This window comes from Andrena cerasifolii, chromosome 16 (assembly GCF_050908995.1).
Source record: "Andrena cerasifolii isolate SP2316 chromosome 16, iyAndCera1_principal, whole genome shotgun sequence".
Taxonomy (NCBI): Eukaryota; Metazoa; Arthropoda; class Insecta; order Hymenoptera; family Andrenidae; genus Andrena; species Andrena cerasifolii.
Genome location: NC_135133.1, coordinates 7874412 through 7891988, shown reverse-complemented (window position 1 = coordinate 7891988; position 17577 = coordinate 7874412). Strand labels below are relative to the sequence as shown.

At 40.4% G+C, this 17577-nt stretch overlaps 3 protein-coding genes across 7 annotated transcripts; 1 reads left to right on the top strand and 2 right to left on the bottom strand.

Moving 5' to 3' along the window:
• Positions 1-36: 36 nt before the first annotated feature.
• Positions 37-6474, bottom strand: LOC143377939 (klaroid protein). 5 transcript variants are annotated; one of them, XM_076829748.1, is made up of 14 exons: positions 6239-6474; positions 5510-5707; positions 5068-5430; positions 4579-4792; positions 4334-4491; positions 4021-4262; positions 3748-3936; positions 2371-2582; positions 2208-2279; positions 1810-2095; positions 1598-1729; positions 1252-1538; positions 1031-1123; positions 37-936 (listed from the first exon to the last, which is right to left on the bottom strand). In XM_076829748.1, the coding sequence occupies exons 2-14, from the start codon at positions 5701-5703 to the stop codon at positions 823-825; spliced, it is 2556 nt and encodes an 851-aa protein (XP_076685863.1). In that variant the 5' UTR covers positions 5704-5707; positions 6239-6474; the 3' UTR covers positions 37-822. The 5 variants fall into 5 exon arrangements, with proteins under 5 accessions (XP_076685863.1, XP_076685862.1, XP_076685864.1 ...); XM_076829747.1 differs by lacking the exon at positions 6239-6474 and adding an exon at positions 5810-6033; XM_076829749.1 differs by lacking the exon at positions 6239-6474 and adding an exon at positions 5832-6032.
• Positions 6475-7557: 1083 nt separating this feature from the next.
• LOC143377672 (uncharacterized) lies at positions 7558-14843 on the top strand. The gene is made up of 4 exons (XM_076829232.1): positions 7558-8237; positions 8523-8868; positions 8935-10582; positions 10681-14843. Exons 1-4 carry the CDS (start codon positions 8064-8066, stop codon positions 12680-12682), a joined length of 4170 nt encoding a protein of 1389 aa, XP_076685347.1. The 5' UTR covers positions 7558-8063; the 3' UTR covers positions 12683-14843.
• On the bottom strand, positions 14778-17524 carry LOC143377680 (transmembrane protein 209). The gene is made up of 8 exons (XM_076829249.1): positions 17365-17524; positions 17151-17276; positions 16776-17077; positions 16374-16694; positions 16157-16290; positions 15749-16075; positions 15441-15662; positions 14778-15356 (listed from the first exon to the last, which is right to left on the bottom strand). The coding sequence occupies exons 1-8, from the start codon at positions 17409-17411 to the stop codon at positions 15228-15230; spliced, it is 1608 nt and encodes a 535-aa protein (XP_076685364.1). The 5' UTR covers positions 17412-17524; the 3' UTR covers positions 14778-15227.
• Between the last annotated feature and the right edge of the window lie 53 nt (positions 17525-17577).

The following is a 17577-nucleotide window of genomic DNA, read 5'->3' as shown; positions in this document are numbered from 1 at the left end:
GACAATGGAAATGGAGAAAGGGGAAGAAAGCAACAATTACCTCTGCGTATGCAATTTAATGACAATTAGTAGATGCACTTTACAACTGCAAAATATTTCTCCTCACTTTTATATATATATATATATATGTCCGTAATTTTCACGAAAACATACGTGCACATACCATAAGCCTATGTAGTATGTGTGAAACTTCTACAAAAACACGATATTGTAATCAAAGTAATCGTAGAAACAGAAAATTCACCTTAAGCTATAAACAGGTTGTTCTTTCTTACAATTTGTACTGTTGCATTAACTTTAACACTTTAATGATACTTAACTTTGGATAATATTTGGAACACCGAGTTCTCTCTCAAGTTTTAGTTGAATAGATTTGGTAAGAAACTTTCTGCGCCCGTGTATTGCCATCGAGATCAATTAGTATTTTCGTGCCTAACAATATAATTAAGAAATAGAAAGAAAACACGCACGTGAAGAGTGAAATAAAGTAATCGGCTCCGTCTTGGCACGATTTCAAAATCTTGTATCGTCCAGAATTGGTAACGGTAACTTCATTTACTTGTCTCGCGTACTGCAACGTGTTTTAGAATAAATCGGTACATTGAAGAGTAATTGAAGGCATATATCGATATGCAAGGCGCTCTCTCTCTCTCTCTCTCTCTCTCTTTCACACACATGCACACACACACACGCGCGCACGCGCGCTCTTTGCTCACTCATTCCCACTCGCTTCGTTTAGAAATTCATTCCTGTTGTTACTGCTATACCATAAATAGCAACACGAGAAAGAAACGTATTTTCGTACATTTGGTCTAGTACGATTTATACCGGCCTCCCGTGGACACGAAATCTGTACAAACATGTATAGTCGAGTTGCCCGTGGTTGCTGTGCACCCTTAATTCGATGTATTCGTAAGGTGCGACGATTGCACTGTTCTACAACGTGAAAATAAAAGGTACGTGAAACAGTAAGAAGGGTGCAAGGGATAAGTAATTGTCGCGTTGCTGTATTGAAAATAGTAGGACTTACTTGAACGGGAAAATATTGTAAACTTTCCTCCGAAGCTGCGAATTCATAATCACCAAACATTACAGGCCCCGGATCATTTTCATCGACAAAACCCTGCACCAGCGATTAGTTAAATAGTAATACAAAACAGAAAGGGAGGATGAGAGGGGGGGGCGAGAGAAAAAGGTGGCACGCAACTATAATAAACTTTGAACTGAAAAGAATGAAACCGAGTGGCTTACCCAGACGTTAAACTTCCTAGGAGCACTTGTCATTTCCCCGTTCGGTAGAATCGATTTAGGTGCATGTTCGACCGTAAATCCGGTAACGTAAATAAAACTGCGCAGTTTAATTAACAAATATCCTGGGAATCCTTGAAAGGCCCAACAAGCACCCGGCTGTATTGGATTTCCCTGTATCACTGTCCGTGGATTATTATTTTCATGGTAAAGCGTGAATGCCAGCAGCTTGAATACCCTGGTTTTTATGTCGTACCGTTGAGTACATCGCGTACTAATAATTTGGCCGCCTACGGGTAACGCGCAAGAGTCATATGCAATAACAGAAATCGATTGTCATTTCACTTACCAGCTGATTCTAAAGCGTAGTCGACACGTCCCGTTTTATCCGCATCGTATACTTTTAAAGCTTCTCGAACTATTTCGCGTACACGATTGTCCGTTAGGATACTGCTACTGGTCGTGGATATTTTGTCCGGAACTGCGAAGAAATTTCTTTTTAACCTACGTTGTTGCCATTTACCCAGCCTGTTAATCGTAAATTTCGGAAAGTAATATTACGTATTGGGGGATCTTTCTCGTCGCTCGCGGCCGCCAAATTTCGTATAACATTGACCAAGTCCTTTTTCGGTAGCTGGGCGCCAAAATATTCAACCAAAATCATTTCGATGCGTTTCTCTAGGTCTTCGTTGCTGACGGCTCTCGTATGGGTGTAACAACACGATTTTAACTCTGAATAAAGCTCCTTCAATGTTCTGAATTGCAGTTTAATCGTTTCGATCTCACGAGCGTATGTATTAACCAAGTCATGTTCTTCCAACCTCTTTTCCAATAGTAACATTTTATTCTAAAAGGAATCAGGAATCATGAATCATGCACGTACTCGAATACTTATATATTAGATTTATTGAAGCGATCGAAAATTTTATTGTTCTTGCAAACGATCTGTTTACACTTACGTTATATTTCGACCAAACGAAATCACTATCCTTCAGCTGTTGAAGCGCTTCGCTGATGTTTGAAAGACGATTCTGAATACATTCAACGTTTAATATAGTTTAACATTATAGTTTAATATAGCTAATTATCTATAAAAGTCCATGTAAAATCTATGTCTCTTACGTGTTGCTGGAGAGTTCGATCCTCCAAGCTGTTGATTCTGCTGTCTAATCTTTCAGTTATCAAGTTAAAGTAGTTGGCCGCTTTTCCAAATCCTCCCTCCATTGATAGTAACCGTTCATCGCTGGTTAGCAGATCCGAGGCACTTCTGATCTGTCGCGTTAGAACTTTGGTAGAAAGAAAGAACGTTGAAAGGTACGTCGAGCACCACCAACCTGAAATGTAAATATTTAACGTTTACTGTTAGACTTTGTCGGTTTTTTACAATATAGGTAAATACAACTATCGAGAGAAGGATAGACGAAGGGACTCACCATTCCGATGACATGTTCCCCATGAAGGCAAATACTCCAACTTTACCATCGCCAGTCAAGCAATCCTACTTCCTCTATCCTTCTCCCGTCTTTTAATTTATCCGTTCGTTAGTCTTGAATCATTACGACAAGTCTTTGCTTATACATATGACACTAACAATAAGATGTTTCAAATATCATACAAGTAGGTATGTAATAGTAATTGCAAGTGTGTCTACCAATCGCGTTAAATCATGTATGAACGTGTTTTTACAGACACCATAACACAGCAGCCCCTAACAATTCTGATAAGAGATACGTATCTCGAATGACTGCAAAACACCGTCTACAAAATCTATATGAAATATATGTAATGCAATAGTACGCCCTTTGTATCTGCTATGGCATTTATGGAAGTGTATAACAAGGTGTAGGTTTTTGTATCAGAATCGGTTAGTAAAATACGCGAAATGAGAAATAGAAAGTTAATAAACGACATCGTTATAATAAATACCGCAAGGTAACGTAAAACTTTTAAATCTAAAACAATACATCGAAACGACTCTAATTAGCTGATAGTATTCTAAGCGATAATTGCTATAAAATACACAGATAAATAGGAAAGGAGGAAAGAAAAGTTAGTAGGGAAGAAGCTCAAGGACAAAAGAACTTGTAATGGCTAATCACCAGACCAAATTCCAATCAATGCTAGGCATCTCGGGTAAAGACACGTTCACACTGGATACAAGATATTTTAGTAAATTCTCAAGTTTCTTTATATATTCGGCAAGTAAGTGGTTTCTGAAACACATTAAATTGATAATATCGTTAAAGACGTGATAGATCGTCTCAGTGATATCATAGGGAACATTGTGCAGTGAATCCAGATGAATAACAGACTGTTTTTTCACGATGTAAGTTCCTGAAACAAAAAGAAGAACAAACGCCAGGATAGGTTTTGCCGGTCTCCCCGAAGATGCCACAGCAAATATTCAATTTCTCAATCTTGTTGGTGAATACGACCGATAAGAAAATATGGATACGAGTTTTATATTAAAGTAATAACTTGACGGCCGTGAAAATTTACCAGTTAGAATAAGCAATGGCAGTAGAGCGATCCAAAGCACCTTGGGGCTTTTCTGCTGCTGGATCCATCTTCTGATGTTGGAGACTCGGCTCAACAACCACGAATCAAAGAAGAACACTTTAACCATAAAGAGGTAAATACGGTGCAAGCAGCGATCAGCATGTTGCCACACATTATACCATTTAGATTCTGTAATTACAAAAATTCACATCGACAGATCAATAGAATGTTCATTCTGCGTTATGTCGATAATCATAATCCAACAATATGTACCGCGTCTTTCACACTCATCAGAAGCATGATACTCTCTTCTTCTAACTGTCTTCAGCTTTAGAAATTCCAGTAGTTTGCTAAACCACAATACAATCATTGTGACAGGACTCATCAACTGTTGCGTAAGCTTTCTTTTCCCTTTCGACTTGCTCGATACTGATACTGCCTCGTCCAATTCCGTGTCCGAGTCAACGGAAGAGGTGGCACCGCGTTTCCAACAGCCCATAACTTTCAATGGGTATCTGACAATCAGACAAGCATTTAAAATAGTTTGGTAGTCTTTTTGGTGTCGGCATTTAAACAGTTCACAGACCTTGAACGGGAATTGGTCGAATTTATAGGACTTGCGTAAATTACTTCTCTCTGACCACGATACTGTTCTACGTGCGTTCTTTTGTACTGTATCGTAGATTTTCCATCGGAATTTGAAGTATGTAATTCTGGCTGCAACTCGTGAAATTTTTCCAATGACTACGCCAGAAAGAAGATATTAACATTAACATCTGGTACATATAGGTACATATACGAAAACTTTATTCACATAGGTATTATTCTTACTGTAAAATTGTCTGCGTTTCTTTCCTTTTCCTCTTCGATGCTCGCTGTCTCATATATACCGCTCTCCGACAGACCCTGCGATAACGAAGTAAAAGTTCCCGAATCCGAATGTATAGAGCGTCGTGACATGTTAGGCATTGCTAGTACACCCGGCGCTATTTCATAGCGGCACTGAGATTTCTCGGAATAAGTGTAATCTGTTTTTGGAAACACACTGAAACCATTGGCAAATAAATAGAAATGTAACGAAGAGATGGAACGTCGCAGTAACTGGTTAAACTTACAGCCGATAATGAACAAAACGTATCTTTCTTTTGAAAACTCAATTCTATAACACATTTATTAACGTATCGCGAACAATTTAAATCTTAATCGGCAAGTCCGAGGGATAAGACACGATCTATTTGCAATCCGCTAAGAGTAGCTAACTGGCTATCAGAATTTTGAGAAACATGCGAACAGAAGTTTCTAACGCTATAGGGTACATACTTCCACCATTCACCGGCTCGTTTGTAAATTTCATGAGCAGAATTTTGTTTACTGGATGGTTCCTCTCGTTCTCCTTCCTCCGAAGAATAATCGCTACCAAATGTTCTGCATGAAAATATGCTTTGACATTTCTCGTCATTTTTTTGACTGGCTAAATCTTCTTTAATCTCATTTTGACCATTCGTAAATATTTCCCTCCTTGACTTTTGGCGTTCCGATCGACGCTCAACTTTCTTTGTAGCAATAGAATTTTCAAGCTTCCTATGCCGATGCTCCGACGAATCTTTCGGAGTAATAACTTCTTCTTTCGCTTCTAGTATTGTGTCCATACTTTGATCGTGCGTTTTACCGCTACTAGTGGGTCTGAAGCGTGGTTAAAATTCCAAATTTATATTCAAATTTAAATGCATGTACAATCGCTACTGCTAGATTCAATACTTACAAAGTCTTGAAACCTGACCTCCTGCTATTCGCAATTTCTCCAGGAGTATGAGATCTCTCCCTACTTTGATTACGTAAATCATAATGGCGTTCTACCATCTCTGGCTCGACCACAACGTGGCTCTGGACCAAAGGAGTTATAGAACGTGATCTACTTCCGCTTCGTAATTCGTAATGTCGCTGTTCATTCTCCATTATCCTGTTGATGAGAAATATATACATATGTGTCATTATAACTAATACTATACCAAGTAGTTGGAAATTCATAAAACAAGAAGATGAGCAGAATCTTGAGAATTACAATCTCCTATCGTGTGGCTCACTTTGGCTAAAAATAATCCCTCGCAACTGAAAGATATCCATACCAAGTCCTTCTCTGTTCACTCCTACAATTTCAAGCATGACGTTCTGTCCGTTCCATTTGGTCGCATTGATCTCAATTTTTTTCGAAGGGACCTCCCACAACGCAACTAGTCAAGGTTTAATGTGCCGCTCGGCGCGGATACAGATACTACATGTACGGTACGATACGGCATGGAATCAATCTACAGTGTGTAGACAGCACACTCGCGGCATAAGCACGGCATAATTTCAAAGAATTTCAAAGGAATATACACTCTCGAAACTGAAACTGTGCGGGTTGCAGATATTGCGAATATACTACTATAGTATCACAATTTTATTTCGTCACTGATATTCCCGAAAACCTTTCTATTTATAGAGAACTCACCGAACATGTATGAACAAAACTCGCTGTTCTTCTCAAGTTATTCGATTTATCGTGCATTCAGAGAGATACAACAATGTTGTCTCCACAATGTAAATTTCACGAGGTAATGTTTGTTCTCTTTACTTTAAAGTACTTGTCAACATTTGTATATTCCATAAAGAACAGTTGAACGCGAAGCATGCAACGCGTAGAAAACGATGAACCGTCTGCGCGCGCATCCCATCCCACGATGATTCATCCTACGTTGCTTTCCGTTACTTTCCCTATTCCAACTTCTGACACAGTGACGCTCCGCACAATGTTACTGTGAGACTATAGAGAAAGAACCGCCATTAATTAAAGGCGCTTCACTTGCTAAAGTACTACACATGTAAATATGGATATATATACGTTATATGTATACTAGGTATTTATACTAGCTCCCATTCAGAGATTTCACGCTTCCAGTAAAATCCAGTTGAAGCAAGCAATTTATAACGACCAAGTATTGCTGAGGAATGCTCTTCAGCAATAGTACATACATTCCACGCGTGTGTCATGCAAATATATATGTATAATGTCAGTATGTAAACTCTTTGAAATAAGAGTAGAAATTCTCCTGCGTTAACAAGAACACATTTATCGGTAGAGATTATTCAAAGGGCGGGCCAGCGAGCGGCGGTAGAGAAAGAGGAGTTGTGGGTGTGTGATACGAGACAAGGGAGGAATTATGTACTTAGTATTTAAAAAAAGAGGAAGTTACGTATACAGTGCTATACAGATCGAGTGGTTCACTGTAAAGTGTAAACAAACTGCAAGCCGTAAGACTGTAATCTGTAAGTGACTGTTGAAGTTGAATAGGTGGCACCAACAGATGGCTATCGCTAGTGATCTTCTAGGGAGTGATCGGTACCCGCAGCCATTTTGGAGCAAAACCGGAAATAGCATAACCTAAACCATATCTGTCTCTTTCTATCAGTATTTCTCTCTCTCCCTCTCTCTTTCTGTCAGTATTTCTACTTCGAGAAGAATTTAAACTTTCAAAGTTTTAAAAATAAAAGTTTTTTTCTAGTTTTTCGGATTTTTTTCGAAAACCGTTTGTCGCGCGAGAAAAAGTAATAGAACATAAAATATGCTCCTTGCGTGGATCGACAAATTTACTAAATTCACTATTTATGTGGTACTCTTAAATGGACAACCATTGTACTCTTTACCCTAGCATTGTAATCTTATTTTAGATTGAGTCGATAACGTTGGGTGTGACACGAAAATGGTAAGGGGGCTCGCGAGCCCCCTCGAGCGTGCGACACAAAATTATATAGGATGATAAGTCTATCCTATACCTGGTCCGTGGTATAGTATGTATTTTGAGATGCGAGTTGAACTTTGATGACACGATGTAAGTCAATGTAGCGTGAAATGTAATAAAGTGTATGCCGTACTGCCGCCGTGTAACGTTGTTTGTATGTATATGTGCATACGGTATCGCAAAGACGGTGTATGGATACACGTACGCACATACATACTTTCAGACGAGGTGAAACGCGATTTAGTGTTCATGTGTTGCTATGTGCGCGCGTACGTGTACGTACAGTGATTGAATTGATATCAGTGAGAGCAGTGAGGACGGAGTTATAAAGAACGGGGTGCATAATGTTTAACGTCTAACGTTTAACGGACGTGCCAATGGTTTTGCGTTTGACAGATTGTTTTAGCGTGGCAGGACAGTGGTGACGGTTGGGTATATATCTCAGCCTGAACAGAATAGAAGGGCAGCGAGCGTACTTGGCTGCAGGCTAAGAGCTACGACAAACAGTCACGGACCAGTCAGTCCACTAAACAAAACATGGACGCCGTCGAAATAAATACGTCCGATTCACCGCAAAACGAAGAAGGCATCGTGCCTACGGTGGAAATATGCCGTGTTTGCCTTCTCGATAATCTAGTGATGCGAGAGCTCTTTCTAGAAAACGAGGTTGCTTCTCTTTCAGCAAAGGCCATGAGTTTTGCCAACGTTAAGGTTAGACACGTAACGTAACTTAGAGGTTACGTTTTATGTACATGTATTGAAAATCATGAAACTGTTGTCCGCGATATCGGTGTGAGATCGTATGCATTCTATAGTCTTACTCATAAAGATCTTACACGTATAGAAAATTGAAAATAAGTCGTCTATCCTTTCTAATTGCGGGATTCTGAATGTTAGCTTGGTTTTTTTAAATCTCTTAATTTGCCTGTTTCTTGTAAGTTATGTTTCTAACAAATTTCTCCAACATGAATGAATCGTGTCGTTTGGTTATTTCAGATGTTACCTGGAGATGGTTTACCAACGCGTGTATGCTGCATATGCGCGGACAAACTGGAATCTGCGTACGAGTTTAAACTGCAAGTGGAGCAGGCCGATACTGTTCTCAGAGAAAGATTTGTTACCATGAGCATGAAGGAAGAACTATTCTTCAATGAGGTTGAAGTGCATCTAGAGACAGACGAACCAAACGAGAATATGGGTGAGATGCAGATGGAAAATCAGTACGCAGCTACCACGGAAGCCCTCGAGTCGATATCTCAAGAAGAAAAACCATCTCTTTTGAAGGATCAATTAGCGTTATTGCAGGTGGAAAAGTTGGTGGAACAAGAACAAACTATGAGAGGTAAATAAAGATCTGTTGGCAAAATTACACTTACGCGTATGGTGGTTAATGTTATTTTGGGTTTAGAGCAGGACAATAGTCCGATGTTGGAAGAAGCAATTGACAGAGCAATGACTGTGGGGCAGGTACCGGAAGACTGTCTACACCAGAGGGAAGAAAACGTTAAAGTTATTACTGACACGCTCAAGGACGAAGTGGCATTGAAGCACGAAAGCCGCGACGATAACTGCATCGATAGTATTCCAACGGTGGAGCATGATTACATATTGCAGCAGGAATGCATATTGGCAAGTGGGAGCCAACAACAGCAGGAACAACATCAGATTACTTCGGAAGAATCCTTCTCACGCGAAGATTGCGTGGAATATGTAAATTTGTTAGTGAAAGCAGCCGATGTGACGAACCGGGAAAACGAAGATGAAAACGATGATGAAAATATCATCAACGAAAGTCAAAACGAAAATGAAGACGAAAACGAAAATGAAAACGATGCAGAAGGATCGGATGTTATGAAAACGGACGTCAAGATGGAATTGGATTCGCAGTCTTCGAATGAAACGCGAAGAAGCAAACGTAAGCTGGTTCGACGAAATCCTGAAATGAAGCCAGACTCTGACGAAGAGAATTATTTTGAAAATTTAAATCTAAGCTCGCGGCTGAGGAGGACTCAAACCTCTGACAAATCGGAGAAGATCTTTTTCATGTGCTACCTCTGCGATAAGGAGTTTTTATCGAAAAACGTGTTGAAGGAGCATATGCATTCTCACGAAGAAGTAAGAAAAGCGTTATCTTTAAAAAAAACAATTGAGAAACCGCAAAAAAGCGTCTGCAATATCGCGAAATTGCCACCGTCTGGTAAAAGATCGAACAAATGCCCGTATTGTGGCAAACAATACATATATATAATCTCATTTAGCAAGCATCTAAAGAAACACGAACGGGAGAAAGAAGAGACGAAAGAGGAACTGATGCCGTTAGAAATTTCATTTCACGAAGACGATCATAGTTTGGATCTCGACGATTATGAAGCTAAGCGCCACTTCGACTCGGTATATCGTAAAAGAGCTAGGAGAAAAGAAGCTATCGATAATGCAAGGATGGATCAAGAAGAGCTGTCTGACGTTGAAGGAGAGAGGGAAGAGGAGGCGGCGGATAAGGAGGAGGAAGAGGAGGAGGAGGAGGAAGATGAGAACGAAGCAGCGGAAGGAGAGGAAGAGGTAAATCAGGTAGAGCCGGAGCAGGAGCTGGAGCAGGGACAGGGGCAAGAGCAGGAAATTTTGCAGGAGATGAAGGAATATGAAGAAAAGAAAGGGGAAGCGGGAAGAGAAGATGAACGAGACGATAAGCATAAGAGAAACGAAGAACAAGTACGCGAATGTCCCACAGGAACATTCGTGTGCGATAAGTGTTCGGAAAGGTTTTATACGAAACGTGGTTTACGAAAACACGCGATTTCGCACGTTACCCTTAAATGTAGCATATGCGAAGAAGAGTTTGACTCACTGGAGGAACTGAGGAATCATCGGGCGAAGCATGTGGTGGAAGGTGTATTGACCGAACAAGACCTGGAGACAGATACAGAACAATCGGTGAAGAAGGGGACGACGGATGGTTATGAAACTAAAGCTAGGGAAAAGGTAGAAAGGGGTGAAGAGGAGGCGAGGGAAGAGGCAGAGCTGTCGGGGAGAGAGAAAGTGGTAAAGAAGAACGTCAGGTATGTACTCGGTAGAAAAACAAGGTTTCCAAGTATTTTAGTTGAATATCGTTATGGCCGACAAAATGTTCTGACAAAATGTGTACTGTTTAATTTAGACACGCGGTGAGCGCGCATTCCGGGATGAACTACAATTGCAAGATGTGTTGTCAGCAATTTGCCAGAAAGGATCTGTTACAGAGGCACATGGAACAACACGAGCGTGTTAAATCCTATAAATGTACACAATGCAATAAATCGTTCGGTAACGAACTTACTTTACGAAATCATCTTATAGCTACTAATCACAAAACTTTCATTCACGGGCAAGAGTACGATCCTAACAAACGTATGAAGCGAGTCGCTGCGAGAGCAGCGCAAAAGATTATTGACAAGATTAAAACGGAATACGGTTTAGAAGATTACGATGAGGAAGATGAGAAGGAGGATAAGATTGATCGTACAAATGCTGCGGATGGAAATTACGGCCGGGGTAAAAGAGAGATATCCTCGCAGAGGAAGCAGAATTGCAAGAAGGATCTGGAATGCCTGAGTTGCAATAGAAAGTGTAGTTCGAGACAGTCGCTAATGAAGCACATGGAGCAGCAACACGAGACCGATGAGAAGATGGTGAAGCAAGCAGACAAGCAAAGACAAGCGGCGGAGAAGAAGGAGCGGCAGAGGGGCTGCGTGAACGAACGAATGGATAATGATGGGAACAAAGACGACGACGATTACGATTCGGATTTTGAGAGCGGTTTGGATTGGCCAATGGATAATCACGAGTGTGTAAAGTGCAAGAAAAGGTATAGTACGAAAAAGTCGTTGTTACGGCATCAGTTGCTGCACGAAGAACCGAACTTCGAGTGCGACATTTGCAACGTCAAGTTCTATCGCAAAGACAAGCTGAAAGCACACTACGACAAGTGCTCGGAGAAGAATCCCGACCAAGTGAGGAAGTGCAACATCTGTGGGGATAGCTTTGAAAATAACGAGATCTTACGAGAGCATAGGTCGAAGCATGTGACCGAAGGTATCCTCACGGAGGAAGATCTGAGAGATATCGAGCCGCGACCCGAGGAGAAAAAGCCGGGGGAGAAAATCGGCAGAAAAAGGAGAACCGATATCGTAGGTTTAGAATGTACGGAGTGTAATAAGCAGTACACGTCGAGAAAGGGGCTTCTGCGTCATATTCAAGTTCACGAAGGCAAGAAGTACCTTTGCGATATATGCCCGAAGAAATTCTACAGGAGGGAGCATTTGAAGATACACGTGGCAAAGCATAATATGATCAAACCGTATAAATGTACACGCTGCACAAAGCGTTTCATAAAAGAGGAACAGCTGACGAATCATTTGTCGAAACACGACCGAACGTTTAAGAAGAACAAAGAAACGGACAGCTCGAAGAGATTCCTTTGCGAGATCTGTTCAAAGAGTTTTACCCAATCGACGACATTAATCGCGCATCTTAGAGCTCACAATGGTGTCAAACCGTACGTCTGCGAAGTCTGTTCTCGGCCTTTTACAACGAACGCTTACCTAAAGATGCACATGAGGACACACACTCAAGAACGACCATACATTTGTCAGTATTGTTCGCGCGCGTTCGCTAGAGCCGACACGCTTGCTAATCACTTGACCTCGCACACCGGTGAAGCCAAGTATCACTGCAAGTACTGCCCAAAGAACTTCCGCCGCCTCAAATCTCTCAAAGAGCACGTTTTCATCCACACTGGCCAGAGACCTTACGCTTGTCCAACCTGTGATCGACGCTTCAACAATAATGGAAGTCGATATGCTCATAGTAAAAGGTGTAAACAGAATTTTGTTCAGAATCAGAACCGCGGCCAAGCGTTGACGCAAGTGCAGCAACTGCCTCAAAGTCAACATCAGAGGGTATTGCAGCAGGCCGCTCTTGGACAGGGGCAAGTGGTTAAAGCGCAGAATATTAAAACTATAACTATCACTAGGCAAGCCGAACCGACCATTACCACCCAACAAGTTACACAACATCAGGAGATACTGATGCCCTTGATCTTTCCCCTTACCGTTACTGTTGCTGATATCAGCGAAGAAGTTATATTACCGGAGGGAGCTAAGCTATTCACAACATCCTAAATTCGCATATTTTTCTAGAATCTGGTTATGGTTCTGGTTGTGCTTGTGTGGTTCTAAGCTCTTGTCACGGGACCTCTCGTGCGTCACGTAAAGATCTGATTTTGATCTACTCCAGAGTCCTTTCTCTCGCTTACTCACTCACTCTCTCACTCTCGATCATTAAAACGGGAGGAGAAGGACAACTGCGAAGTCTAAAAGCACGCGTAACAGTGTCTTTTGATTTTGTATTATACGTTGTATGTATATCTCTGTTCATATTTAAATTTAAATAGGCAAAACCGTAGAATATACATACGTATAGAGGTAGGGATGGATGGGGTAAAGTAGTCGCAAAGAAGCACGTAAAAAGACGGACAGTGGAAACTTAATATCTATCTTTTTCTTTTTCATTCATGTGTTTCAAATGAAATGTTAAGTTTACCGAATGCAACATTCGACCACGTCTTTCAACAACCACTCGACAAGAACAGGTCCTGTCTGTTCCTCGACGCGTTTCGCCTCAGTTATTTGTCATTTCCCTATCAACATTTATTATCCTTAATCAAAGGAACACACGGATATATGTATATAAATACATATGTATGTACATGCGTATACGAATGCTTAAACAATAGGTGTCGAAGAAGGTTGTACAAGATTTTTGTAGGAACCTACCTTCCTTCCATTTCTCTTCCGTCTTTTACAGTCTTTTAATTGAAACAACTGTTAAATCTTGCGTCGTGATTTTTCGTCATTGATACTTGAAACGTAACGCGTTCAGTGACAATAATCTCTATTTCTTCGTTCTCAATACACATTTATCCACTGATGTACTAATAGAAAAATACCAGCTCTCCGATTGGTATACATTAGGCTGGTCCTTATTTTCAACCTGCGATCTATTTTGCTCTCACCCTCTAATATGGTTCCATTGCATAAAAAAATAATCCCTGAAAATGATTATTGCAATCGGGGAATAGGAAAGGGTGCCTGCCGACGAAGCCTTAAAGTTTAGGATTTGAAGAATTTCTAAAAAATGGTAAGCCGTATCAAAATTTTGTTCTAATAATAATAATGAAAGAGCATTTAATCTTCTACAATTACTGTATACCTAATTTTTACGTGCTTCCAACCATTTTTTAGATAACAGCGTTTGAATATAGAGAGGTCCGCACTTTGCGCGTCCCACCTATACTGCGTGACATAGTCTATACGCGCGTAGTGCGAACCTCTCTATATTCAAACGCTATTATTTAAAAAATGGGTGAAAGCACGAGAAAATTATATATACTGTAATTGTAGAAAATGGAATGCTCCTTTAATATTATTTGAACAAAATTTCAATAGGATTCACCATTTTTGAGAAATTCTTTAAATCCAAACTATTGGTGAATTCTAAACTTTAAGGTCTGGTCGGCACTCTTTCCTGTTGTCCAATTGCAATAAACTGTGTCAGGGACTATTTTCTTAACAAATGGCACCGTTCTAGAGGAAAGAAAGGCAAACAAAAATTCGACACGTATAAATAAGGGCCAAAAAAAGAGGAATGAAGATTTTCTTACGAACGAATCTATTTTCTGCTTCTTCTTAAACACACACACACACGTCATACGTCGAAAATAGGCCATTATTATAATTTTACCACGATGCATAACTTTGGTGTACATAAAGGTTGAGTTTTAAATCCGCGAGACCCGTTATCCAAAGATTGTATTATAAATAGCACGGATAGTGCAACATAATTTTTTACGAAACATGTCTTTCGAACGTTGGACTATGATAAAGATGAAATGTAAAATTGTACAAAAGAATGTACTAACACTGACGATAACGCTAGAAATAAATGCATCGCCTGCGTGGTACGATAAGAGTGCAATCAACAGGGGTACAGCTGTTTGCGATCCGTTACATCTACGCATTTATTCGATCAACTTGTTCCACTTGCAAAACTCCTGCGGGGCATTCCGTAGATATTGTTATTTCCTGTGCGCGTATGCGCCGATGCGCCTACGATAAGTATATTTTAAAGCGTGCAGAATACAAGAAAGGGAACGAAAGCGAGACTTGTATTGACAGTATGTGAAACAAGTGAGAGTTTACCTTCAGTAGACGCGGATCGTGTTTTATGATTTATTTGTACATAGACTTAAGTACTGTGAATAAAATATTCGTAGTATCGAAATGATTTGGCTTCTCTTCTTGTTTGGCTTTGGTTAGATGATAACAGAACGGCCATTGGTATGGCGGCCACGCGGAGTTCAGAAAGGGAGAGCGACAGACAGAATTTACTTAGTTGCATGAACAATTACTTTGGGACAGATACATGTCTGGTATTTAGCGGTATCGTTTAGATATATGCCTACGTTCTTCTACAGAAAACCATTGTAATCAAGCAAACGGTTAAAAATAAACACACTGTTTTAGAAATGTATCACTGTCGGGCGAATGCCACGTACTTACATACATACATACATACATAATACATACATACATACATACATATTTCGAAGATTTTGGGTTGTGACTGGTGATGCTCGTAGTTGAAGGGGGCTGGGGTGTTGAATCATCAATTATCGATTACCCAAAGAACGTTTACACCTGACGTACCCAAATTGACGCGACCTAACATGCCCTGATCTCTGGTTTTAACGATGTACAGAAACAAAAGAATCGTATGAAACAGACTATTCCTACCCTGAAAATTAAAAGAGAAAAAGACATGTTCAAATTTGACGGCCGAGTAATTAAGACGAAATTATATTATTAAATGGACACTTACCCGCTGTATTTCTTCGTAATCGATAGGTGAGGAATCTCCGGAATGTGCTAGACTGTAATGCGGCGGATTTATAGACTGGCATACTATCACGGGTCCCTTGCTACGTGGCAAAACCACCCCAGATCTGGCCATGTATCTAGACGTAAACGGTCGTGCATCTGGTTGATCCAATGGTGCTTCCAATTGCGTATCCATGTATGTCGATACCAAGTGCATGATTATCTATAGAAATCAGAACGGCATACGTGGAAACGGTTCTAATGGTGATATTCTTGGCAAAATGATTTACTTGGCAGAATTGAGATTACCGCTGAATCAGTCGGTAAACTGCTATCCCATTCTTTACTATTATGAGATCCCCCGCTATTCCATTTGAATTCGCTCATAGAACCTCCTTTGGCGAGAACTTTGATCCTTTTAACCAAATAATCTTGATTGTTGGAAAGCTCGAGAAAGGGCACCAAAGTTGGTAAAGTGGGAATGGCGGATACTAAAAATGGTGCCTGAGCTAGTTTCCTCAATCTGTCCAGTCCAACGCATCCCGGTTGAGAATCGCTCAATCCGTGACGAACGAGGGCCGAGCAGACATTGTCAATTTCATTAGCTACTCGTTCGACAACCGTTTTACTGATCCACTGGAATAGTTGTAATCTCTTGTTAATAACGAACTTTCATTTGTTGCATAATTCGCTTGAAAGATTGTTCTTTTTACGCACCATACGCAGATTAGCTGTCCACTCGTTCACTTTCTTCGAATCGATTCTGTATTTTCTCCAAACATCGGACGCGCCAAACATACCTCTGGGTGAGTTTCTCTCTTCCGTGCCAGGACTAGTTGATTTTGATTTATCTATAGAAAGAATACATGTACAGCAACCTAGTTTAATAATCGGAGCCAATTAATAAGCGGAGAGAGCCCGTGCATAGTATTACCAATCATAGGTGCTAGTTGGTACGTGCATCTTCTTAGCAAAGGAGAAACTTCTCCAGGACTTGGAATCGCAGGGTGCGACCAAAACGAACTAAGTAAATTTGAAGGCTGATCGATATCGGCAGACAGAATATGCTTTCTCTGTCGAGCTTCTTCCAAGTAAGTTTGTAGTTCCTTTTCATTCTGGATCAAATCTTCACTGGTTAAATTTCCATTTGTCGAAGCATTAAGAGACTTGTTGAGCGAGCCATTCGGGCTGGGTGTTGATTTTTCAGACGCAGGACTGCCATACTTGAAGAATGGACTTGACGGAGAATAGTTCTCTTGAAAAGAAGTTTATGTACGCTGTACAACTTTTCCAATGGCGTCACGCTATGCAATGTATAAAATGAAGTTTTTCTTACTGGATTCGCTTAATCCTGGAGAACCAAGAGAAGTTAACCGCCTATTCAGACTAATACATGACAAATTCAAAGGAGATATTGGCTCGGATGCTTTCTGGGGTGTTGGAACTTGATTCTTAAAAATGGGATCATCCTCTGCCACTCCCAATAGCCGTCTTTGCGCAGGACTCAGGGTGACCGATCGTACAGTAAAACTTGCCCATGCATATTGCGATATGTGGTAAGTGGCGTTCAATGCAAATATCGAAGCTAAACACCATTCGATCCAACAAAATGGCTTATACGCTGCACCTCCGTATAATCTAAAATAAAATATACATAAACACGTTGCGCGCAACCTGTGCGACTGTTAACGAAGAGAAACAAATTACTCACATGTCAAATACTATGATCCCGAGTAAAGACGTATTGACAAAAAACCACGTGATACTACTCCTCGCTTTATACTGTGTCTGTCTTATTTCAAGTGTCTGTTCTACCTGCGGTTTAGCAGTCAGAACTCTACGAACAAAATTATTTAACGATCATACGAAATTCAAATAACTCACGTTTATAACCTTCAATCATTTTTTCAACCCCACTAATTTACCTTGCATTAGGCGATATACATCGCATCGGAGAATGAAAACTACTCATTTTTTACTAATTTACTCTATTAATTGTTGACGAAAAATTTCACCGTCATTTAATACATCGTGTCTTGCTAGAAATAAACAGTTGGATATGTACTAATAAGTATATATTTACTATTTAAAAAGTATGTAAACAGTTCGTGGCATGTCCCGCGTGAGCGTGCCTTTCC